Consider the following 14469-nt stretch of genomic DNA (forward strand, 5'->3'; position numbering starts at 1 on the left):
AAAGAAGAGTAGATTTAGTTAAAGTTGGTTTAATAATTATTACTGTGTTACCAATGATAAAAGAATGATCTAAAATTTTAGGAATTAAGTCTTATTGATAACTATGATGGACTGTGACTGTTTAAATACTTTCGTGATCTCTGTATTATATATTTGTATTAAATATATGTCTTGTAATTTTTATACGTATTTTTAGATTTGTTTCAAACTTGACCGACATAATCACGATAATTTATCCTCACTACGCTGTTAATGAAATTTTAAAATGTTTCATACGACACACGTAATGTACGCATAATGTAAAAAGTTTCTATAATAAGCTTAATAAAGTTCAAATATTTTCACGAATAAAATTAAATTGATTTAATTGAATCTACTGATATCTAGTAAGCTAACTAAGCTCCAGAATACAGTGCTTTGTATAATATTTAGCAAATGAATTGACAGACAGATAATCTAGTAATTATATATTATTGATAAACGCAGAGATTATAGTGTTAATAATTTTGTTGGTCATAATACATTAGCTCTGACGATGATTATTTGTTTACAACGATTGCATTGACTGCAGCGAGTGTAGCATTAAAGCGATTAATAATTAACATTATATAATAATTAACAATGTTCGTAGCTTCTTGCACTTTTGCGCAAATTTTCCAAGCTAAACTCTGTCTTCAATCACGTGAATTCGTACACTCGATTCAACCTCGATGAGAAACCTGAGAAAACAGGGAAACGAGAGAAAACCGAATTCTTCCTTGGCCGGCAAACCATTCGAATCCGCATGTACAAAGCGTGCGTGAAAAAACAGGGAAGGAAACGAGCGTTTCGTGGTTCCTCTTTCTCTCTCCGGGCAATAGGCCGTAATTTCCTAGAATTTCCTGCGAAATTCGCCGGTTGGAAATGGCGTGAACGGGAACGAGAGGTAGAAGCGTAAAACTCTCTCTCTCTCTCGGTGCTCGTATCAGGAGCTTTGGCTCCTCGATTTTCAGCATCAGGCTCCCGGTCGGTCTGGAGTGGATTTCCAGTCGTGTTTTCCACGACGCGCGTCGGAAGGAGCCTCGTTCCCTTCCTTTTATTCGCAGGAAGTCGCTCGTTGCTCGGCGTGGTATCGAGGTCGAAGAAAAAGCGAGCGAAGAAAGAAAGAAAGATAAAAAGATAGAAAGATAGATAGATAGATAGATAGATAGACAGACAGATAGATAGATAGATAGATAGATAGATAGATAGAGAGAGAGAGAGAGAGAGAGAAGTAAGTTGAGAGAGAGCAAAAGAGGGACGAAGCTTGCGTTCGCAAAGCTTTTGGCGAAACGGAGGAAAAGCCGTCTTTCTCGCCAGTTTCCTGACAGCTTCAGAAACGGAGACGTCGCGCGTTCCCGGTGCTGTAAAGAGCAGGCCGAAGATGTAAACTGTTTGGTAACATTTCCGGCGCAACCGGAAACCCGGCTGGAAATGGCCGAGGAACGAGCCACGGGGTCCTGTTCAGACAGCCGCAAGCATTCGAAACAACATTCTCTCTCTCTCTCTCTCTCTCTCTCTCTCGCTCGCTCTCTTCGTGTCTGTCCTTCGTGTCTGTTTGTTTTATCCCTTTCCTTCGTGACTGCTTCTCTGAACACGAGAGAACGCTTCATAGAGTGCTAGGACTTGAACCATCTCCCGCTTTGTTGCCCGGCATATAATGGTCGTTCGTATCGACGAGGGTGCGCGTGTTAAGTTGCGCGAGTACACGAAATTTGCATCACGTGCGTCTCTTCAACTTTGGCTTATTGTTAGTAGCAAAAATGGTCGAATTAACAAATAGAATAGAAATATCGTTACGATATATTCGCGACAGGATTTTATATAGAATTTTTGAAAAAAATTCTTGTCCACGTTTCGCGAAGAGATTGCTCCTTCTTTTCGTTTCGCGTCAAAAGAGTCAAGAAATTTGCTTTTAACAAAGAGAGACTTGTTAATGCTAGTTCTACCAAATCGTAAATTCGCAACAGTGTATCTTCCAGGTGTAACGATATTAGGAAATTAATAATTAACATTTTTAGCGATTAATTATTTTGCCAACCACGATTTAAATTTTGCACGCAAATAATATAAATTTATTATTCATATGTATATATAATTTAAAATTAATATAATTAAACAAAGTTTTATAATAAAAATATATTTTAGTAATAATTAAAAATTAATAATATTATTAATAGTTTAAAGTAATGAAAATGAATTTTTAAAAATAAATAAGTAAAATTCATTTTGTACTTTTTGTATCAGGGTTAATTAATAATTTTAATTATCTCGAGAATAAATGATCTACACATATATTATAATATATATTATATATTATATTATTTTTATCATATATTATTTTTGTAAAATAAGAAAGCAAATATATATTTATCAATATCTAGTTTTTTAAAAAATAAATTTAATTTTCTAGGGTATTCGTGTTATTCGAATTAAAAAACAACCAGTCTCCCAGACTGCACTGCTAACGTTCTTCGAACTTTGAAAATAATTTTTATAACCACACCACAGTTCAGTCCGTTTCACTAACGCTGCTAAAATTTTCATTCGAAGCTATGCACACGTTTCGAACTATTTTCTGATCCTCGAGTTTCCAAAATCTCCGTCGAATATTTGTTGCAATAAAATTCAACTGCAGGGCACCAGGTTCGTGACCAACGTTTCTCGAACGTTTCCACCGAAATCGCGCCGACCTTGAGACCTCGAGTAATCTACACGAGGTGTCGAACGTCGACCAGGGAAATTTCCGCGAATTTTATGCACGGTGCACCGTTTAATAAAGTTTCGGCGAAGAAAGATATAAGTCGCCGCGAGTAAAGCAGAGATACGCGAACCGACGATGAAATTCACGATTCAGACAACCGCGTAATACTCGGAATAAACGCGAGAAATTAGATCAGGCTGATAACCTGCGTCGTTCTCCCGCGCAAACTTTGATTTACTCTCGATCCCGGCTGGCTGAAATTACCAAGTTCCTCCAGTGTCGTGCTGGTGGTAATTGAACCGAGAGGCGTTCATTATGAACTGGCGCGGCCAGTTTTTCAACTGGATTAAAGGTTCGGTGTAAACCTTTTCCCGACGAAGAACTGAATTTCGCCCCTCTCTCTCTCCCCCTCCTTCTCGAGATAGGGAATAAAGTAATTTAAGCTTCCAGCCGAAACGTTTCTAATTGGTACAGAGCCTTGGCGAGAACGCGAAAGTAGCTCTGTAAATTAACGAACTTCAAGTTCGTCGAAGAAGTGGAAATTTTGATATTTTAGTATACTTAATTAGAGGCAGATCCCGATCTATTCGTTTGTAAGAGATTATGTATTTGTAACAGCTTGTTCGTCGAGGATTGCAGAAGATTTTTCTGATAGCGTTGGCTCAATCGTGCAAAGCTTCGAGCAAATATAAACATTAAAATTTATTGCGTTGTTGTCCCTTTCTACTATGTAAGAAGAGAAATAGGAATGAAAGAAAATGGCGACGGTCTTAGAGATGACGGTCTTAAGTCATAACTTAGTGGAGGTTTAGATTTTAGATTTCGGAATTTCCCGTTTGATTTAAGTTTATTAAACTTCGTCAGTTTTATTGTATTGAGCATAAATATAAAGTAAATCACGATTTTTTTAATAACGAAAATAAAAATTGCCTCTGTTCTTAAAACTCAAGCTCCAAAAATTCAATGTAAAAATTCAAAAATTTGAGATCTTTAAGTTTTACAATTGTATGTTATATTAATTTACTTATCATATTAATTTTACAAAATACTATATTATTAATAAGTTAGTTATTAATAGTATAATATTGTAAATTTTACAAAATACTACTATATTATATTAGTAGTAATATAAGTAGTAACTACTATATTATATTAGTAGTAATATAAGTAGTAACTACTATATTATATTAGTAGTAATATAAGTAATATAAGTTAATTAATAGTAATATAATAACTACTATTGTATTAATAATAGTTATATTAACAGTATACTACTATTATATTAATAGTAATATAAATTAATTAATAGTAATTTAATTAATTAACAGTAATAGTAGTATAAAATTATATTAATTTCCTAAATATCCAAAAAAAAAAAGACACAGCGTTCAAGCCTCTTTACAAATCGATAATTGATTTGAAACAAAGAGAGGAGATATCGGATATGTTGGATATTTCGTGTCAGGATATTCTGACGGGCCATCAAAGATCGTTTAATTAATCGAGGCACAGCGCGGATCGATAATGAAGCGAGCGCGTTCTTCGCTCCGACTTCCAAACAATTTCGAATCAACGACTCGGTCGCATTGTAATTCACGAACTGGCGCTTAGCGTGGAACAGTTGTAAAGTAAAGGGGGTCCCGATATTTAGGGGCGGAGCGTGATTGAAATAATCGCTGTGATCCGATGTCTCCAACACGCCGCGCCACGGAATATCGAGCAAGTTCCGAAATGCTCGATATTTGAGAAGATTTTTGGAATAGCTCGCCGGTGAAAGTTCCGAGGAAGTTTGAATATCCGATAGTCGAGGGGAATTTGAAGCAGTTTACGTACCGTAAGGCGAGTGGTAATGAAGACGAGTTAAATTGTTCGGCGAATATTGCTGAATACGATGTTAATTTAGTAATCTCGTGTAATCCGAGACGTTCTGTCTTGTTTCACGTTTCACGTTTGTTGCCGTTGTTGTTGGCTAAACTATCTGAGCAACACCGATTTTGCGGATATTTATTGCGGTATTTCGACAAACTAGTTTCCAACGCGATCAAGATGTTAAATCAACACAATTCGTAGAAATTATATACGGGTGTTGTCTTGGAACAACTATTTGTTTTAAATATTATTATGATTTTACGATCAGCAGAGTACATTCGAAACTTTTCAGAGTCAAAGATATTTTTCTTTTTTTTTTTAAATCTTCCTCACTTACAAGTTTATTTGTTTTTCTTTTCTTTATTAAAAATTGCTAGAAACTGCTAGTAGAAAATTACTAGACTGTGGATTTCTATGTTAATTCACGTTTCACGAGTGTAATTAACCTGTGGAATGACGTGACACGCATGTTAAGAATTTTTTCGTTCCAAAATTGTAATATTTTCTCAGTTTTAAGTATACATTTAAGTAAAACAAAATAGGCAAAACTCAATCATTTCTATCATACCGACGAGTTCAAAGAGGAAGCGACGAATTATATACGGTTTGGTCACTCGTTATGGTCCGCAATCAGTTGCCAGCGCAAGTGGTTAAAAGGTAGAATCCTCGGTAGAAAAATTTCGTTTTATCTATTAAGTAAGAAGCATCATATCTTTTTCACATTATACCACTTCTGCTTTCGTTAAAACTAGATATCAGTCTTATTGAAAATCATCCAACTAACTCTCTGTGTGTTTCTATAGATCTACTGCTGCCAATGTTGACTTTCGACTTCCAATGTTATGACAAAAATTCGCAGTAACAAAGTTTAAGAAAACATCCCTGTCCATTTGCTTCTTCACAACGTTCTTAACAACAATCCGTGGCCACCGAAAGCCACTAAAATCACTCCTCCTCTTCTTTAAAACAAAAGAAAAAGGAAAAACCATTCCCGGCAATATTTCGTTTCTTCCTCTCTTTTTAAAAACTTCAAACACGCAGATCCTTTTAAAATGCTTTTCGTTTCTAGCCAATACGATTTCCTGTTCCAGAGACAGAGGTATTGTCGTTCGAAACCGGAACCGTCGTCTTTACTGTTTCTTTATTGCTGTCCTTCTCTTTCAACTTGTTCGAAACTTGGCGAATACGTGTTGATCAGTAGAGACGGAGTTGAGTTGGCTATCTAAATTTCGTTTTCTGGAGTTTTGGGTATTCTTACCATTTTACTCGAAAATCTTTTAAGTAAGTAACATGTTACTCTATTTTACTCGAAAGTAAAAATGCTTCGACGAACACATTCATTTTGTACAAGCTGTTTAGTTTCACATCTAGAGTATCCACAAGTTTCGAAAATATATTCATGAGTAGTTCAAAGTTTGTAAAATGCCCCTTTTCGAATATTATGTTGTATTAGAGAATCTGAAGGCATGATATCACCTATATTGTGCGTAATTCATTGGAAATTCATTCTGTTTCTTTTCGAATATTAAAAAATATTAATTTAGTAATAGGAATTATTGTAGAAGATTTTATCTGGAACTATTATATAAGAATAAGCTCATAATAATTGAACACTGATTTAATAATAAGAAATATTCCATATTAAATTAAACGATTAAATTATTTATAACATATTACAATTATAAATGATTGAATTGAATTAAAATTTAATAGCAAGAAATATTCTACATTAAATTAAATTCTTCTAAACAATTTGAAATTAATTTCATGAGTTACCGTAGAAACGGAAATTATCACTGAAACAAAGTGGAATAATTGATAAGAAATTGTTACAAGAATTATCATAGAAATATTCTACATTAAATTAAATTATTCTAAACAATTTGAAATTAATTTCATGAGTTACCGTAGAAATGGAAATTGTCACTGAAACAAAGTGGATTCATTGATAAGAAATTGTTACAGGAATTATCATAGAAATATTCTACATTAAATTAAATTATTCTAAACAATTTGAAATTAATTTCATGAGTCACCGTAGAAACGGAAATTATCTCTGAAACAATGTGGATTTATTGATAAGAAATTGTTACAGGAATTGTCATAGAAATATTCTACATTAAATTAAATTATTCTAAACAATTTGAAATTAATTTCATGAGTCACCGTAGAAACGGGAATTGTCACTGAAACAAAGTGGATTCATTGATAAGAAACTGTTACAGGAATTGTCATAGAAGGTGGTATTCCCACTTTTGAAAGGTTTGAAACCTACTTAGATCTCATCTCTGACAATCGGTGGAATCAGCATTTCCTTTTCTTCCTCGTTGCTATTGTCACGGCGACGTACGCATTTTCGAGAGGAAAAAAAGAAAAAAAAAAAAAGAAAAAAAGAAAAGTGGGTCAGGGAATTTCCGACCGGCATTGAACGTTGGCCGTGCACTCGACTCGACGTGCTCCGGTTTTCCACGTGCCTCGTATCCCCGAAAACCGATTCGGATATCGACTTGTAACGAAATGCATCCTCAAGTGCGACGCTCCACCGAGCGCCGGTATATCCGGCTGGATTTCGGTTTCAAATTTCGTGGTCTCTTCCGCGTTGGATCCCGCGGTTGAAACTAATGTATTATTGAGTGGCTTGATGGTTTACGTGACGCTATTGAATACGCGAAAGCCACCCCATTCGCCGATTCTTCCCGCATACATCTCCAGATCCCAAAGGGGATACTGCGGATTTAAATATCGTTTCCTGTTTTGGGAGTGTCTTGGACCGGCAACTGTCGCGTTATTAATTGTAGAGATTGCTGCTTTCTTTGGCCGTCATGGAATTCTAGGGATCCAGAGGGGATCTTGAGATAGATTTTTAGATCTCGGGAGGATCTGAAAGTCATCTTCTTCGTGAGAATACTTTGGAATGTAAAAACCGTTGCGTTATTAGTTCCGAAAACGATATTTTTATTGATCTTTTTATAGCCTTGTTATTTATTCGTTATGATATTTTTTATTGATCTTTTATAGCCTTGTTTTTATCTCGAGGATATAAAAATCGTTCTGTTTTTGACGATACAACGTCTTGATTGAACGTGAAAACTCTCTTTTGATTATAGAGTATTTTTTTTATCGATTGTCACGATCTTGCACGAGCTCTTTCGAAACTCTGCGTAAGTTGTTTTAATTTAACACAGAGACCCAGAAAATTATGAAACTTTGGGGATATTTGGAGCGTATGTATTATTGGACTTTTCTTTCCAAGGTAATTCACTCTCAACATAATTGAGTGTAATCGACTCCTAAATATCCATTGTAAGAGACATTTACAACTTTCCTTCACGTGTGTAATTGACAAATATGTATATCGTCACTCGATGAAAGAAATAACTCAATTACAAAAGAAAGATACAAAGTTGTTTTCTTATCTCGGGCAATTTGCGAGTCACAAGTACAGAGTAGAGAAATAGAGTGGATTTCCTTGGAAAGGAAAGAAAAAATCGCGTTATATATACTCACGTGCAATTTACATATCCTCAAAGTTTCATAATTTTCTCAATTGAGAATCCTTCCTTGTAAGTGTGCTTCATTTCGGGGTCCGGCACATTTTCAAAGTACAATTAAAGGTCTTATACGTTGCCTCGGAGTATAATATTATACTTTACGAATATTTACACTCTACTTTGGTGGACGTAGGGTACTTTTCTTGAAAGCGAGGTGAACATTTCTGTTATTTTGAGAAGTCTTCAAACATCGCGGTACAATTCTCGGTAAATTAATTCTAACCCATTGACTGTCTAAATATTATTCAACGTAAGAATTAGAAAGAATTTCACGGGTAATTGAATAATAACAAATACGAAAATTGACAGTTGTCTTACAAATAGTTAAGAGCTGAATTAATTAAAGTTTAGATTCTTAATCTCTTAAGAAATCCGTAATATCGTATTTGCTGCCTTGCGATATCACGTAGCTGGATTTTACACGTATAATTTTATATTATGTGTAATAAGAAATAAAAAAAGGTGTTTCTACTTCTGGCGAGTCCTTAAACGGGACTAATTTCAAAATTTTAATTCTGTTACTAATCTCCACCAGAGGGTGTCGAATAAATAATTTCTAAAAGAGAGAATTAAATATTTTACATTTTTTAACGTAACCATTTGTCACTCCACGCGATCAAAATATTACATCACTGTCCAACAACTATAAAAACTATTTTCACCAATGTTTGACAGTACCAATATTTCCATTTCCAAGCAAAGTTCCATTTTTCTTTTTCTCCCCAGCGAGATGTGCTTTCTTTCCTTCGTTGTACGTTGATCGCAGCCGAAGCGAACCGAATGAAAAAATACCACGAGTTGGCCATCGTGGAAATCCAGCCAACTACCACGGAAATCCAAATTCCAGGTGGGGGAAAAAATCGAAAGGGAAAAAAAAAGTTCGATTTGCGGTGCAGCGGTCGGACCAATAAAAAATACATTTTCGGTTCTCGAGGAATAAAACGAAGCCACGCAATTTGTCACCATCCACGCGAGATCAATACGCACGCATTTTTCCCCATCCGTTTCCTCTTCGCGAGATGTCGTATCTATCTCGATTGTCGGTCCAGTTGGTTTTGTCGGGCTAATCTCTTACCGATTAATCTATCGAGTGTCGGTTAGGCAGGGGATTCTCCCGTAATCGCGACCGGCTCGCGATATTTTTGCTCGATTCCCCGAATCGATTTTCATTCGTGCTTCACTTGTTGTTGTACGGTTCCCTGTCAATAACATCTTCCCACGTCTGGTTTTGCAATTCGTCTTTAACACCAGAACTGCCGACGATTAATGCATAAAATTTTTCATCAAATTGAAGTCAAGAGAATAGGAAAACTTTATGATACAGTGGACAAGCTTTTGTTTGTATATTTCACGAAAAATTATTCAAATCTTTAAAAATACGGTGTTTTACGTCTGTGAAATATCTAACAAAAACTTTTAATTGGTCATTTTGATAGTTTTAGTGTTAATACGCGGCGGTGAGTTCAGTTTTTGAAATTTTGTTTAATCGTCATTCAATGAGTGCGAATTTGACCAAATTCGTGTTCATTTATTACACTCATTTAGTGTTGTAAACGATGCAAGCGAGAATTTGAAGGCAAAGGAGCATTCGTTCGTCTAAATTTGGTCTAAATCGCAATTTGTAACGAAACGCGATCGAAAAAGACAAATTTGAGTTTCACCTTGAAGAAAGAACGAGTCGCAGTTATTCACCTTAATTTTCGCGATAGAATAGCAAAGAAATAGGTATAGGAAGTAAAATTTCCAAAACGTGAATGAATATACGAACACGCAAGAGTTATAACAGCGTCAATTGTTTCGTGTTCGAGTCGATTGTAATTTTCTAACTCTCTTTGAAGATTATTTTAGAACAAAGCAAGAAGCATGAATTAAAATAGAATGTTTGAAAATTAATATATATCCATGTGATCCGTGTTGCAATAACAATTCGTAAATATTGCATCTATATCATAAATCTAAAAAATTGTTGGGAAATTTCAAGTCTAATTTTTAGTCCAATCTTATCTAAAAGTTTGTCTGTGACGAGCGTTCAGATACTTTCATGAACCACTGTACGCACGTGGCGTGCTGTTCACTATTATTAGCGTTGGCCGAAGTAAAGTTCAATTTACTCACCTTTGCCATAAGGCGCAAGTAGGAGAAGGTTCGCCAGAGCAGCTCCAGTATCGTGTCCAATCAACGTGATTTTTGTCGGATCACCTCCAAAAGCGGCGATATTTTCACGTACCCAGCGCAGTCCCATAGCGATATCCTTCAAGGCCAGATTCCCACCAGATCCTGGCGTTCTGTCTGGATACGGCCGTGTCCTCAAGAAACCTGGAACACGGCCAACCATACTTGACTCCACCAATCTTCTTTCACGTCTCTTTTTTTTAAAGAGATAGTCGAGCGAGTTCCTTTTTAGAAGAAATATATTCGCCAATTTTCTCTTTTTTCATTCTGTTTTCTTTCATATATAATTATATTTACATCGCGCATAATTATTTATTACTATATATTTTTTTCTCCCCAAAGAAATATGTCGGGCGAGTTGTTTTCTTGGAAGAAATATATCTGTCAATTTGTTTTTCTTTCTATTATTTTGTTTCGTTTCATATAATTATATTTGTATCGTGCATAATTATTTATTATTATAACGTATTTTACATTTTATAATATTTATATTAAAGCCTAACAATTCCACAAAACTGAATCAACCAATTCATCCATTAATTTTGAAAAAATTCCTATATTACAAATTAACCACAGCCTGTGTTGTACGCATCTTATTTCAGCCATGATATATTATATTACTTTCTTTTTGTACTCCTTCATAAATTACATTACGCGAGCAACGTGTTTTACATAAATTTTATTCTTCGATATCGCACACCCATCGGACGAAAGAGGGGGAAACAGACGTCCAATTAAAACACAAACGAAATCTATCCATTTTTTTTTCCCTCCTCTCCGTTTCTTTTGTCAAAAGTTCAATTTCACGATAAAGTTATACCGGACATCCGAGCCGTTGCTCGATTGCAGGAAACCGGAAACTACGGTGGACCCACAGCCGGTTTCTACAGCCACGCGGATACCGCAATTGAATACACCAAAGTAACCGTAAAATATTAATCCTCTATCGGATGGATTTATGCGACTGTTGGACACGCGCAATTATGACATTAAATAATGCGACATTGTTGCTCGGTGTCCCCATCGTGCGCGCGTACTACGTTACGCTCGGACAGGGCTTAACGCCGCAAATGAATAATGAGCAAGCTTTTGGGAAATAAGAATTCATCCGGGTCGAATGAATTATTTATTCGTTGTCCATGCTTTATTTGTGTTTCCTTATTCATCCGGCATTATTCATGAGAACTTATCCGTTTCGTTTTTTCTTTTTTTTTTCTTCTTCTTCTTTTGCTTCCTCCTTCTACGTTTCTCAATTTTCCCAGCGAGTAAAACCAGCGCAGCGTTACGCGAATGTTACGTGCTTTCCTTTCTCCCCACAGATTTCATTCGCGATCGGGGGAAAGCAATTGAAGAATATATATAGATGACTATTGGGAATTTTTATGGTATCCCGTAGTTGCGTATTTATGGAACATTGGAATGTTTTACGAGTACACGTTTGAGATATTAGATTGTGTAATAAATTCATTCGTTACATGTATTTCTTGAACAGTTTGTTGTTATATCATTATACTTTCGTATATGATGTAATTTGTTTCTTCTATTTCTCTGCAAATATATATATATATATATATACCAGAAAAAAAAAGAAATTCATTGCATTTTTGTATTCTCCGGATAACGTTCTTCTTCGGCAAGTATGAAAAATGTTCGTTTTTTGTACAAAAGAGCGATACGTACCTAAGATTCCAAGACGGTAATTAAGTGTGATTACTATAACGTGGCCAGCGCTAGCCAAGACGGACCCATCGTAAATGTTTCCTGTTCCCCATTCGAAACTTTCACCGTGAACGTACACCATCACGGCGTATGGTGCTTCTAATCCTCGTGATCCTAAAGAAATTTACAATTTCGATAACAAACTCGAAGCTCACTGTTGATAATAAATCGTAAAGAACCAAAGTGTATAATAACAAAAGCAAAAATTATTGAAATCGAAATGTAACGATGCAAAATTTATAGAAATAAATCGCTTTAACTTTTTGGTAATCGTAACTTGCAAGTTCCAAAATTAAAAATTTCAATTTCGACGTATTTCGATGTTTATTTTGCTCGCAACAATGCTATCAATTTAATTAACAAATCACGAGCAGATTCGCCAACAAGATACCCAAGTTGAACCTTTGATACGTAACGTAACATTCGATCTACGCCGTCAACTCAAGCGACCATTAAGTCGTTATCGGGACCAATCGATCTTACAATGATTTATTACCGTCGTAACTAGCTATGGTATAAACTAGCTCGCGTTATACACACGTGCACGCATGTGTATGTATATTTCGAAAATGTGAAACAACGCATAGTTAAATGATAAGAGATCGTTCGATAAGTTCACGAGGGAAACTGTTAGCTCGGCGGAAGAACAATGGAGCTGGGTGAATTGGCTGGATTTAAATTCATTAGAAGGAAGGAGAATAGTTTTAAGTCCGGAACATTGTGGTGTCAGTTTGCTCCAAGTGCACGGCTTGTTACCCCCGGTAATGGTGAGTTACGTTGCAATAACTTCTGCATTCCTCCACGCGTACAACCTTTGTTTATTAACTTGGAAATTATAATTCCACTACATTATTATTCCGCACGTATCTTTTAATTCTCGGTACTTCGTATCTATTTTCTACTTTATATTCATAGTATGAATTCTGCTCGTCTGTGAAATGAATTTTTCTAACGAAGAAAGAAAAATTGACTCGAACAACTTCGTTCTTCGTTATTTCATTTATTTATTACTCAAAGATTTCAAAGTCAATTCTTATTGCGTGATAAACAGAAATAAATCAAGTGAACTCCGCTCTTGCAAGCGTGAACGAATCAATATAAGTTCCATAATCGTTACAACCGCAAAACATGTCGTAAAACTACTATGAAACATGCTATAAAATAAATTTGGAGAATGTAAAATGGAACTTGCAGGTAAACCAAACTAAACTGTCGTACATACCTAAAAAAAAAAAAGTTCAAAGATAATCATGAATCTTTAAAAATATAATTCTTGCAAAATATAAATCATAAACTATGCTCTTCTAATTTCTTTTTCTTTTTTTTTAAATTCAATATTTTTTTCATCATCATAGATTCTACAAAATTTCCAAAACATTCGTTTGCAACATTGTGATAAATTGTCACTTGATTTAGTCAATCAACTGGCATCGATTAATCCAATTCAGTCAGCTCTTCGCGCCATGTATAAATCAACCACCGCCGAGCTTCACAGCATCAAAAGAGATTGCACTGTCGATCGAAGTCGATTTTCTGCCCGATTAATCCGCTCTGTTATACCGTTTACCTATCACCGTAATATCTTGTTGGCCAGGTATCGTTAATCGCGGTGGAATCGCGGGCCAAATCGCCCTTTAACCGGCCGCCGCAGCGGAAACGGAAGCGGAGCGATTAGCGGGCGACGACGCGACGGTTTTATTGGTTTCGCCGAAAATTCAATTTCTCTATCGCGTTACAATCCGCTCGGCCGATTTAATTGGCGGCGGCTCGGCTGATCGAAAACGGCAAAACAACAACGAAGGGTGAAGCTCCCTCGCGATTTCCTCGATTGCGTAACAACCGCCCCCCCCCCCCACCCTTTCCCGTCCCTCTGCGCTCGTGTACGAGCGGGGAGACATCGCGGGGAAAAAAATCCGGGGTAAATCGTTGATTGGGATGATGCACGATTTGCACGGCGTAACGGAGTGAAAATAAAACCAGTGTTTCGCTCTGGGTAAAAGAAGCTGCGATTTTCAACAATTATTTTTGTTCTTTTCGTTCTTTTTCTTGGAAATGGAGAAGGAAGACGAGAAGTTCGCGAAAGTGTGATCGATTAAGGCTAGATAAAATATACGACGAAGAAAGAGTGAAGGAAGAGTTTGACGAACAATTTTTCAGTAGTCGGAATTTGTTGAGTATTATAGATTGCAGGGTCGAAATGATCTGAAGTACTGAATTTGTCTCTTTGTTGCTTGGCAGTAAGAAAAAAAAAAAATGGGGAAAGGGAGGAGGGAAATTACGCGTGAATACGAAATTGCGCGATAGAGAAGTTGAGATTGGAATTAAAAGTTTGTTTCCCGTGGTCATTTCCAGGAGTTTGATGAGGTGAGAAAATATGTACGCGTTAGTTTCGTAACATCGAATAAAATACACTGCGAACGAACTAGTGACGAATGA

At 35.9% G+C, this 14469-nt stretch overlaps 1 protein-coding gene across 4 annotated transcripts in view; it reads right to left on the reverse strand.

Moving 5' to 3' along the window:
- The window catches only part of LOC122530402 (neuroligin-4, Y-linked-like), a 294079-nt gene that overhangs the window by 16070 nt on the left and 263540 nt on the right, over positions 1–14469 (reverse strand). For all 4 annotated transcript variants that reach the window (XM_043657318.1, XM_043657316.1, XM_043657315.1 and 1 more), the window contains 2 exons: positions 11995–12147; positions 10258–10458 (listed from right to left, as the gene is read on the reverse strand). In XM_043657318.1, the coding sequence (XP_043513253.1) occupies positions 10258–10458; positions 11995–12147 (354 nt within the window). The remainder of the gene's footprint in view (positions 1–10257; positions 10459–11994; positions 12148–14469) is intronic.

This window comes from Frieseomelitta varia, unplaced genomic scaffold (assembly GCF_011392965.1).
Source record: "Frieseomelitta varia isolate USP_RPSP 00005682 unplaced genomic scaffold, Fvar_1.2 scaffold_341, whole genome shotgun sequence".
NCBI classification, from domain to species: domain Eukaryota; kingdom Metazoa; phylum Arthropoda; class Insecta; order Hymenoptera; family Apidae; genus Frieseomelitta; species Frieseomelitta varia.